Source organism: Myxine glutinosa, chromosome 1, assembly GCF_964187855.1.
Source record: "Myxine glutinosa chromosome 1, kmMyxGlut1.1, whole genome shotgun sequence".
NCBI lineage: Eukaryota > Metazoa > Chordata > Myxini > Myxiniformes > Myxinidae > Myxine > Myxine glutinosa.
Genome location: NC_136261.1, coordinates 327,078,682 through 327,091,016, shown reverse-complemented (window position 1 = coordinate 327,091,016; position 12,335 = coordinate 327,078,682). Strand labels below are relative to the sequence as shown.

Sequence of the window (12,335 nt, the reverse complement as noted above, 5' to 3'; positions counted from 1 at the left end):
AAAGGGTGTTGGAGAGGAGGATAAGGAAGAAGGTGAAGATCGACGAAATGCAGTTTGGATTTATGCCAGGAAGAGGAACGACAGACGCGCTCTTTATTGTGAGGCAGTTGCAGGAGAAGTTCATGGAGAAGAGGAAGACGTTGTTTCTTGGGTTTGTTGATCTGGAGAAAGCATTCGATAAGGTTCCACGTGAAGTATTGACATGGGCATTGAGGAAGTTAGGAGTGGAGGAATGGTTGATGAGAGTAGTGATGGCAATGTACAAAAGAGCACGCACAGCTGTAAGGACGAAGGATGGGAATAGTGGTGAGTTTGAGGTGAAGGTGGGAGTGCATCAAGGGTCGGTACTAAGTCCACAACTATTTGTAGCTGTGATGGAGGTGCTGGCTCAGAACGTAAAGGAGGGTTTACCGTGGGAGTTGTTGTATGCAGATGATCTGGTGTTGATTGCGGAAAGTATGGATGGACTGAAGGTGAAGATGAACAAGTGGAAGGAATGTATGGAGACAAAAGGTCTGAAGGTGAATATCGCAAAGACGAAGGTGATGGCAAGTGGTAAAGCATGTGGTGAGGTGGAAAGAACTGGGAAGTGGCCATGTGCTGGTTGCAGGAAGGGTGTCGGAGTGAACTCCATTCAATGTACAATGTGCGCTGAGTGGGTTCATCAAGTCTGAGAGGGTCATTAACCAGTGTGGCAGCTACATTCAAATGTAAGGTGTGCACAGAGGGAGCTGCAGATGGAGGAAATGTTGAGTTGGATCTTGGAGACGGCGTGAAGCTGGAAGGTGTGAAAACATTTTGCTACCTCGGAGACATGCTGAATGGAGAAGGTGGATCAGACTCGGCAACGGTTGTGAGAGTGAGATGTGCATGGAAGAAGTTTCGGGAACTGAGTGACGTGCTGACGAGGAGGGGAGTGTCGTTGAAGCTGAAGGGAAAGGTGTCTGCTGCATGTGTGAGAAGTGTTATGATTTATGGGAGCGAGACATGGGTAATGAACGTAGAGCAGCAACGAAGGCTGGAAAGGGTGGAAATGCGAATGGTTCGGTGGATGTGCGGAGTATCGTTGAGAGAGTGGAAGACAAATGATGAATTGCAAAAGATGATGGGAATAGAGCCTGTGATTGATGCTGTGAAGAGGAACAGGTTGAGATGGTTTGATCATGTGTTGAGGAAGGATGAAAGTGACTGGTTGAGAAGTGTGATGGAAATGAATGTAGAAGGAAGTAGAGTATGGGGAAGACCGAGAAAGACTTGGCTAAAGATGGTGGAAGAAGAAATGCGGGCAAGGGGGTTAACAAGGAGAGATGCAGAAAATAGGGCAAAATGGAGAAGATTATCATGGGGACTGCAAGGCTAACCCCCGCTCTAGCAGGGAAAATGGCCTTAAAATGCATGTTGTTGTTGTTGTTGTTGTTGTTGTTGTACAGAGAGCATTGCATGAGCTGCACCCTCAGCCAATGATGCTGTGCCACAGCTTTGTGCTGTATGTATATGAAAGAAGAAGAAGGTCTTTGTGTTATCTCCAAAGTATCTCCAATCAGGTCATCACCCACTTCTATGCAGAATTGCTTATTTTATCTCGTGCCCAGAAGGGATTTTAATACAAAGTATAGAGTACACACTGGTATACCTAAAATGTGGGGATTGGCCATCGTGTTATTGATCTACAATGGTAAAACATACGCATAGAAGTACCAAGAAATAAAAGCTGACCATCTGTATTTTTGCTTCATATTAATCTCTTTATCTGAAATGCAAATGTCTTGAATATATAGCAATAATAACAAATTTTATTGCACTGTTCCAATACTTATGGAGGGCACTGTATATATATACAGATAACTTATGGTGAGGATGAGCAAAATTTATGCTGCCTCTCTAAACAGCTTTGGCTGCTCCAAACTTGCTCTTTTTAATGTAAACACTCCTTCGACCTGCTCTTTATAACTGTGACCATGATACTCTTTCCATTCATGTTGTGTCAGAATCACCATTGAAAGCAAGGGATCATTGCAGTAAAGAGAGTAAACCATACCAATCCCAACTTTTTATTTCAACTCGAGCAGTGAATGTGACCAACAAGAAGGCCATAAAAACCAGGGGCACAAACCGTTCGTTTGCTTTGAAAGCGAGACATATTCATTGGATTAGACGGGTCACCAGATCAATCTGGGGTCCATTTGTCATTCCGTTATCTGCTTAATGTAATCACTGCACATATCCTAGAGGAAAATAATATGAGGGAGCAGCATCTGCAGAGTTGCAGAACAATTCAAATTTCTCAAAGAAGAAGAAGAAAAAAACAAATACTCGCGTGGACAGTTTTGTAAGAAATTCTGCAGACTACGAGGCATTTCCCCAAGCATACCACAAATAAATGAATAGAGGCAATTCTGAGAAAGTGAAGCTTCATACATAAAGCAGAAATGTAAACAATTGCAGGTGCGTAGGGATGGTATCAGATTTATTTGATGGCATCACACCAATTAGAACCTCAAGCAATGAAAATCGAGTAAACAGCAAGGAAAAAGTGAAAAACATTTGCTCTTAACAGAACAAGTAAAATTGCGCAATCTTTGCTAGCAATGTGTGTATCAAGGCCACCAGACCACAACCACTCATTATTCGGGGAGGCCGGCAGAACACATCTACGAAGCATCGATTGCAGTTCATTAAAGTCATCACTGATGGATCCACACTATCACAGTTCTCCAGTGCGTGCCAAAAGAGTTCATGTGCCATCATACTTCTTCACCCTTTGTCTATACCCTCTTTAACGGGCTCAATTTTCTCTTTGCTGATTTTGTAGCACAACTACAAAACCTTATTGTCTTTTCAACTCTTTCCCATAAATCTCTCAACATAAATCCTTTTTGACTTCTCCAACATCTAAATCACTGATCTTCATTTCACTTTTCTTTCCAGTACTCTTTGCTCTTCCAATGCAATATATATTAAGATGGTGAGAAAGGTTTCAGAGAGGTTTTGTTTTGACCCACATAGCAGCAGATAATGTCCTGGACAGTTTGCTCCTAGTTAGCTGTAGCACCAGTTGAAAGACATTACGCCTCGCTGCAGGAAGCGACATGGGGCTTAACAGCCACAGCCCTCAGATTGTTGTTGTCTGTTAGGGTCATCTGAGAGTTGTGCAATATTTCGTCCATTCGTGAATTTATCATCCTCGAGATTGTCAACAATCTTCTCACAGATCATGTCCACGAGGTGCTCGAAGGCCTTTTTCACGTTGATATTTTCCTTGGCACTCACTTCAAAGAACTCAAAGCCTAAAATAATACACACAGAGCAATAGCGGAAGTGTATCACTTATGTTAGGGCAAACAATACAAAAGCATGCAGAAAATGCAGAAAATGCAGAAAATGCAGAAATAGAGTGGAGATGAACTGTAAAAACTGGATTCAGTGACACCAGAAAAAAAATCAGGACGAGGAATAGGAATACGGGATGTTACAATATTAGAAACAAGTACAGATACATTCAAAGTACACCACCCCCATGCCAAATAAATAAATAACATCCAGCACACGGCATTGCCAGGTGCAGCACATAGAGATGGTATTAGGAGGGAGAGGTGTACAATTATTGACTGATTAATTGCATAATCAAATCAATAAATTATGATCGTAAAATAATTTCCAAATCAATTGGCAAATAACATACATTAACCACCAGTGTTTCATCCGAAGCTGTAACTTTTTGAAAATTAATTAAACAAGTAATTAATCGGAAAAATAAATGATTAATTGGTTAAATCAACAAATAATTAATTGATTAATCAATAAATCAAAAATATCCTTTATAGCCAAATCACTTGGTCACTGTCATATCCAAATATCAGCTTCCTAGCTCAAAAGGTGCCTGAGATATTGCCCAGACAAGCAAGAAAATAAATAAATGATTAATAATGAAAATAAATAAATAATAATGGCAAAATAATTAAATTATTAATCAATTTTCTAATAGAATACCATGACCACCACCGTTTCATCTGAATCTGTAACTATGTTTTTTTTAAAATCAAGTCAATGAATCAAACAGAACAAATAAAATAAAATTAAAATTAAATCAAAAATTAAATTAAATTAAAAATAAAATTAAAATAAAATAATTAATTATAATTATTAATAATTAAATTAAAATTAAATTAAAATCAAATCGATTAATTGATTTTTTTGTAAGCAGTCAAGGCTCATGGAAGAGCAAGAACACAGGACGGATCAGGATGTAACATAACAAAATGAACAACAGGAGAAGGGATTGGGAGGTGAGGGGGTGCAGGTCGGAATAGACGAGGACCGACAAACAAGAATTGCAAGTAACGATGAAGAGGCACAGCAGAACAAGATGGATACAGAAGCAATTTTTGGGAGATGGTTTTGGATGGAGGATAATTTGAGATACTCAACAATAATATCCTCAAATATTTAGTAGAATCTCGACTAGCCCACATCAAGTGTCCCAGAAAGTTATTTATTTATTTAACGCTGCCCATTTTTGCAAGCTGGGAGACCTTAACATTTCTTCACGACCATAACATGAGCCTCGTTTTCCTGTGATAGATAGACTTAAATCATAGAATCCGAATCACACCTGATTGATCTCTCCATACAGGTAGCTTCTGAGAAACCAGACTTAATCTGCTTAACAGAAACTTTCCTCCTTCAAGATGTCCTTCCTGACTCCTTGGTATCCCTTCCTGGTTACTCCCTTCTCCGGGATTGCTAACTTCATCAAGAACTCTTCCTCACTCTCCCTGCACTGTCCTCTCTCCATCACACCCTCAGGATTACCTCTGGCTACGACTTCCTCTCCTCTCCGACCTTTTGTTCATATGTGTGTTGTTCCGTCCACCAAACAGTTAAGACTCCATTTACATCTCGCTGTCTGACAACATGGACCAACATCTATGCACTCATCCCAGTTCATCCAATGATCAATGGTTAATTAAATAATTATTTAATAATTTGTTCAATAAAATAAAACAACACCAATCTCAGTCTCAATAGTTAATCGGAATAAATAATCCATTAATTGATTAATCAAAAAATTATTCATTGATCAATCAATAAATAAAAAATATCCTGTATAGCCACGTCACTTGGTCATTGTCGTGTCCAAATATCAGCTTCCTAGCTCAAAAGGTGCCTGAGATATTGGCCAGATGAGAAAGAAAATAAATAAGTGACTAATAATGAAAATAAATGAATAATAACCGTAACATAATTAACGTATTAATATTGACCAATCACATGCCTAAACCAACACCGTTTCATCTGATTCTGTAACTTTTCCAAAATTCGTTGTTTCTGCATTGTCCGTTTGCCCCTGGCCTCCTACCCGTGCTACGCACGGGTACCTCACTAGTTATCATTATAAAGTTTTGTTGAAAATTTTATGCCAAAACTCAAATGGGAAAATTAAATTTCAGTTCAATTGGATGAAAATTGATGATTTTAGGTGACACTGACCTTTAACCTTTTGATCAAATTATTAATTTACCTTCTCAATATTATCATAATGAAGTTTTGGTTAAAAAAAATTTTTGAAAGGGAAAAGATAAGTGGGTTTCACCAATAATTGAACTCGGATTGCCAGATTCAGAATCCACAGTGCTAACCATTACACCATGGAATGACGACACAAGCCATTTAAATAATATTCCTGATAGAGGATATTATACAATATTAAGAATACTTACCTCATTGATATGTATAAATACTTTCTTGGGAAACGTTTTCATTTGACGAATTTCGTGAAAGGAAGTAAACTCGTCAAGTGAGGAAAATACTTCATTTATTTATTGCATTAAATGAGGCGGGATAATTATATAATCGCAAGAATTTATTTATTACACTTTTTGAATAAATATTGGTTGTGAAGAATTTGAATCAATAAATCAAAAATACCCTGTATAGCCAAATCACTTCGTCATTATCGTGTCCAAATATGGAGATGGCATAGGAAAGGAGCGGTGTACAAACAAACAAACAGAGTTGTTGTTGTTGTTGTTTCGTATGCAGCCTGTGGCGGCCGGTTGCATCATTTTTCTGGAAGCGCGTTTGTGCCGCTGATGCAGTGCCCCAACTACCAGTGAGCTGGTACTCAATTTGCCGACCTCGGAAGGATGACAGGCTGAGTCAACCCCCCCTCACGTTAATGCAACGATCGACTGGGATTCAAACTCGGGATCCTAGGATCCCAAGCCAGCACCCAAACCATTAAGTCAACACCAGGCAAAAACCGGAGTGAAAACTGAGTACTCCCTTTCAGCGCATCTCATCGCCGGGCTCCCACGTCATGCAGCGCCTGGAGATGGAACAGGAAAGGAGCGGTGTACCTACAATAGGAATAGGCATAGGATACAGCACAAAATGGCAATCGCTTGCAAATTCGTTCCTCTGAGCTACACTCCACTTGGCTTGTCAATCTGGTTTCATTGCTTCTTCTTCTTTCTCCTTTTTGAACCTCTGTCTGCAATCTTCGTCCTTCCAGCACATCCCTACCCTCATTTCGGTGAATACCCAGATGGTCTTCATGGTGTTTGTTTTAAAATGTTTCAACTTCCTTTTCCCATGTTGCATTCTCTCTTCTATTACAATTCACTCTTCCTTTTCAAAAGGTTGTTTTCAAATCGCTCTTTCAATCATTCCGATCCTAAAAATTCAAACTCTTACAGTTCTTCCTTTCTCCAATCTCTTAACTCGCCTTTATATCACCCCTCCTCAAACGTTTTCAAACGCATCTTTGACTTGAAAATCTCGAAAACTCCAGCTTGGAATTGAACCTCTTTCCCAGCAGTCCGGTGTCACCAAAGAAAAATGAACATACAAATAATTTCCCATGTTTTAAATCCATTCCAAACTCAGGACCATTTTCACGATGAAATTTGACACTGAAGAAAAAATCCTACGACCATTTTTTAGGGATGTTTGTACTTCATGAATAATTCCTTTTGTCCATCTTCAGTGTCAAACCCTTCCCTGCCTGTTCCTTCTTCCACTTCTACTTGCCCGTACACTACCAACCCTATTCCTCAACTGCGTCTCACTCCATGTCCCCTCCCTGTACTCCCTACTACCCCGATTCCATAACCACCATCCTCCTTACTCCTCCCCTTTAAAATCTCCCCTACCCCTCCCTTTCAACTCTCTCCTTCAAATCTCCACCCTCACCCTTCCTTCTCAGTTTCCTCCTCACACTTCTACAAAGCTGCCTCCTCCCCTCTCTCTCTTCCACCTCATTCCTCCTCCTCAAATCTTATCCTTCCCTCTGCCCCCTTCATATTACTTAGTCAGGTTCACTATGTTAACAAATATAATTTCGTTCAAAATTTTGGTAGATTAGCAAAACTATACATTTTTAGAATATTCAGAGCATGAGGAATCCAAAAATTAATGTTTACATTTGCGTAGACACCTTTGCGAAAATGACACTCAGGACAGTGATGAAGATAGTCAGGTTCACAATGTTAACAAATATAATTTCATTCAAAATTTTGGGATTAGCAAACCTGTACATTTTTGGAATCTTCAGAGCATGGAGAATCTGAAAATCAATGTTGGCATTTGCACAGACACCTGCATGGCCGCCATTTTGGATTTTGAAAATGGCCGCCATAAAATACATATTTTGCACGATCTCAGCTTCTAGTCAACCTAGAGACTTAATTAAATATGCTAATCCTATGTTTTCTGGGTCAAGGAATCCAATAAAGGCCTCAAAATAGTGCTCAGGATTATAGAAAAGCAACAAACAAAGGTAATTGAAAACGATTGTCTTTATATTTGTGATATAACTGTATTACATAATACATGATATTGCAAGTCCTTTGAAGTTATAGGTTGTTATAGGAAGTTATAGGTAGTACTAGTATCAGATTGAACTATAAGTCCTATACACAGGATCTACGAGGTCTATACTGTTCAGGAATATGCTTTTACAGATCTTCATCACTGTCCTGAGTGTCATTTTCGCAAAGGTGTCTATGCAAATGCAAACATTAATTTTTGGATTCCTCATGCTCTGAATATTCCAAAAATGTATAGCTTTGCTAATCTACCAAAATTTTGAACGAAAAAACATTGTGAACCTGACCAACTCCTTACTGTGCCTCATCCCATTACCACCTAGCATTTTGTCCTCCTCCTCATCCTGCCCTCTCTCCTGGCTCTTCTGCAATCTCCGACACACTGTCAGCAGCTCTCCATACCTCAGCCTATGCTCCGTCATCTTACCCTCCTTCCCCCCTATTGTACCAGACCCCCCTTAACCCCCACCCAACCTCACTCTTCCTTAATGGTATGGACCTCAAACATCCAGAGCCTTCGCTCAAACCTGACTGAGTTCTCTGTACAGGTTGTTTCTGAAAACCAAACATTCTGCTTTTAGAAAAACTTTCCTCCTTCAAGACGTCTATGACTCCTTAGCATCTCTCCCTGGTTACTCCCTCCCCCAGTATGATAGACCTGAGCCTCATCATGGTGTTGGGGTTGCTATCTTCATCAGACACTCTATTCCTCTCTACCCATGCACTGCCCTCATTACACCACACACCCAGGAGTACCTCTGGCGACGGCTTCCCCTCCACTCCCACCTTTTGTTTATAGATGTGCAGCATGAAGCTGGAAGGTGTGAAAACATTTTGCTACCTAGGAGACATGCTGAATGGAGAAGGTGGATCAGACTCGGCAATGGTTGCTCGAGTGAGATGTGCATGGAAGAAGTTTCGGGAACTGAGTGGCGTGCTGATGAGGAGGGGAGTGTCGTTCAAGCTGAAGGGAAAGGTGTATGCTGCATGTGTGAGAAGTGTTATGATTTATGGGAGCGAGACATGGGTAATTAACGTAGAGCAGCAACGAAGGCTGGAAAGGGTGGAAATGCCAATGGTTCGGTGGATGTGCGGAGTATCGTGGAGAGAGAGGAAGCCAAATGATGAATTGCGAAAGATGATGGGAATAGAGCCTGTGATGGATGCTGTGAAGAGAAACAGGTTGAGATGGTTTGGTCACGTGTTGAGGAAGGATGAAAGTGACTGGTTGAGAAGAGTGATGGAAATGACTGTAGAAGGAAGTAGAGGATAGGGAAGACCGAGAAAGACTTGGCTAAAGATGGTGGAAGAAGAAATGTGGGCAAGGGGGTTAACAAGGGGAGATGCAGAAAATAGGGCAAAATGGAGAAGATTGTCATGGGGACCGCAAGGCTAACCTTCAAGCACTGACAATGCGCTCGCTCTAGCAGGGAAAATGGCCTTAAAATGCCTGTTGTTGTTTGTTGTTGTTGTGCTGTACTGTCCACCAAACAGTAATGACTTCATTTACCTCTCACTGTCTGATAACATGGACCAACTTCTATCCACTCATCCCAACTCTCTCCATTTGTGGCAATTCAAATTGTCTGGATGTGGGTTCCTCTCTCACCAGCCATGGCACCTCAGCGAAGGACTTCTGTGACTCATTGGGACTGGCACAATCTGTCAATTTCCTGACCCAGATCTCAGTCAATGGTACATCATCTCTTCTGGATTTGGTTATGACCAACTTCCCTGCAAATGTCTGTTCTTCTTCTTCTCAAATCGGTTCATCAGACCATATGTTTTTTTTAAGTGGGCATATTTTGGGCCGTTCTCGGAGAGCCACCTCAGCATCAATGTGTCTGGCATTTCACTCAGGCACATTGGAATGGTCTTCAAGCAGCCATCAAACATCTGGCATGGTCTCCCATCTCTACTGCCTCTGACATCAACTCATCCTGAGAATTCTTCCAAAGTAAATTGCTCTCTTTCATGCACAGATTCATCCCATCTCGTCTTCAGTTGTCATACCCTTCCTTTCGTCCATGGTACACTGAAGCCTGTCGTCTGAGATTGGTGGTCTGAGCTTTCGGGTTACCCTTTAAGGTCCAGATGCAGATCCGGCCGATCAGTGGATACAAATGTAAACGGTTTAGCCTGGCGGAGGTATGCACTCTACTGAGTGCCGTTCTAGCGATATGACATTCTCACTTCAGTACTCAAAGCAATGCATTATTTGACAACTAAGCTTCTCAAATGTACGGAATTATAGGTTTGTTGGAGCACAAACTACCACACTGTATCATGCCAATTAGTTCACCCACCGAGCTGTTCAGCAAGTTCGCGTCCACGCTCTTCACTGACAATGCGCTCGTTTTCCATTTCACACTTGTTACCTACAAGGATAACCTGTGCATTGTCCCACGAGTAGGTCTGGATTTGGGTAGCCCTGAAAGAATAAGATGGGAACAAAGAAAGATCAATTTTACACACATGTATCATATAATCACTATTATAATGTCCTAAAATGGTAAAGGGAACATGCAAAAGAATGACCCATTCAATATATTTATCGACAATAGACAGCTTTTCCACCCACAATTTACGTTTTACTTGAATACAGGTACAGCCATGAAATAAAACCAAATTATGACTGAAATGGGAAGTAAGGTGGAGGATGGGAGATTTTTTTTCTTTAATACCTTTGCCACCACAGTTGGATGGAGGTTATGTTATCATCCCTGTCTGTAAACAGAATATCTGAAGAAGTTGTGGATGGATTCAGATTAAATTTGGTGGGTAGGCTGGGTATGTGACAAGGACGAAATGATGAGATTTTGGTGAAGATCCGGATTGGGATCCGAGAATTTTAAAGTGATTCGTCACCATGGAGAGGTGGGGCTAAAACCGATGTATAGCACGACATCTCAAAAAGTTATGGATGGATTTGGACGAAATTTGGTGGACAGGTTTGCTATGTGACAAGGACGAATGGATTCGGTGTTGGTGAAAATCTTAAGTGATTCTTCACCATTGAGAGATGGGGCCAAAAATGAAATATAGCACAATATTTCAAAAGGTTGTGGACTGATTATTATGACAAAACTAGGTGTATGAGTTGGCTAGGTGACAAGAACGAGCCAATTTGATTTTGGTTCAGGTCAGCATCCACATCTGGTCTATCTGTGGGATATAAAACATAAACTGTTCAGCTTGGTGGAGGTATGAGCTCTATTGAGTGCTGCTCTAGTCACTTCATGTAATCGGTGGTCTGTCGTGGAACAATGATGAAGCTCAAATGGGAATTACGTCTTCTGAAGAAGTTCACAAAATTCCCGTCTAAATGTTACCATTTTCAAGAATCTCCATAGTGTGCATGTATTAGAATGTGCAGATCTACTTTCCTTTCTTAAAACAATAATAAAGGTAGTTTGAAATAGTTCATCTATTTGTAGCATGTGTATATTGGACTGGGAGTCACATGTGGCATCACTTTTGGAGGGGTGTAACTACACCGCTGTTGCAGCTCCCCCTGTAGGTTGGAGCAGGGATTTGGAACTCGCCTCGGGTGTCAACAAACATGCTGTGGGATATTTAACGTCCACCAACTAATACTATCAGAGGGTAATTTTAATTAACATCCAGCTGAAGGATGGTGCGTGCATCCATGATACCTCCACAGCCGAAGGCCAGGGCGGAGGCATTATGTTTTTGGGTTGGCTGAAGGCATTACTTTTTGGGTTATACCACGATAATTTGTGGACCACTGAAGGGATAAAAAAAAACCAAACAAACAAACAAAAAAAACCACTTGGTACAAAGGTGTATTATGATGCAAAGATGAACCGTTTCGATTTTGGGTTCAAAGGGTTAAAGATCATGTGACCTTCAGTTGAAAGTAGCAGATTTTCAACACCGCGATAACTTGTGAACTGCGAAAGGGATTTTGACCAAACTCTTACAGGTATGTACTATGATGTAACGATGAATGATAAGATTTTGCGGCAAAGGTCAAATGTCATGTGACCTTTCGCTGAAAGTATCAGATTTTCATTACCGCGATAACTGAAGCGATTTTGACCAAACATGGCATAATTATGGACTGTAATACAAAGACCAACTGATTACATTTTGGGTTCAAAGGTCAAAGGCCTAAGGTATGGCCTTTAATGAACTTCGCTACCTAAGGTGGATGGCGGATTTCTTTTCATCCCTGTCTGTGAACAGGATATCTCAAAAAGTTGCGGATTAATTTGGATGAAATTTGGTGGAAAGGTTGGGTGTGTGAGAAGGAAAAATCGATTTATTTTTGGTGAAGATCTGGATCCGGGAGCGGATCCAAGAATTTTAAACCGATTCTTCACTGGGAGATGGGGCCCAACAATGATATATAGCCTGTTATCTCAAAAAAGATGTGGATGGATTTGGACAAAACTTGGTGGATGAGTTGGGTAAGTGACAAGAACAAGTCGATTCGATTTTTGATTTTGGTTTGGGTCCGGATCCAGATCTGGCCTCTCAATG

At 40.7% G+C, this 12,335-nt stretch overlaps 1 protein-coding gene across 2 annotated transcripts in view; it reads right to left on the bottom strand.

The window, feature by feature from the left end:
* Positions 1 to 2,035: 2,035 nt before the first annotated feature.
* Positions 2,036 to 12,335, bottom strand: part of LOC137411610 (ras-related protein Rab-3B) — a 60,406-nt gene continuing 50,106 nt past the window's right edge. For both annotated transcript variants that reach the window (XM_068096930.2, XM_068096937.2), the window contains exons 4-5: positions 10,136 to 10,260; positions 2,036 to 3,287 (exon numbers count right to left, since the gene is read on the bottom strand). In XM_068096930.2, the coding sequence (XP_067953031.2) occupies positions 3,097 to 3,287; positions 10,136 to 10,260 (316 nt within the window). In that variant the 3' untranslated portion in view covers positions 2,036 to 3,096. The remainder of the gene's footprint in view (positions 3,288 to 10,135; positions 10,261 to 12,335) is intronic.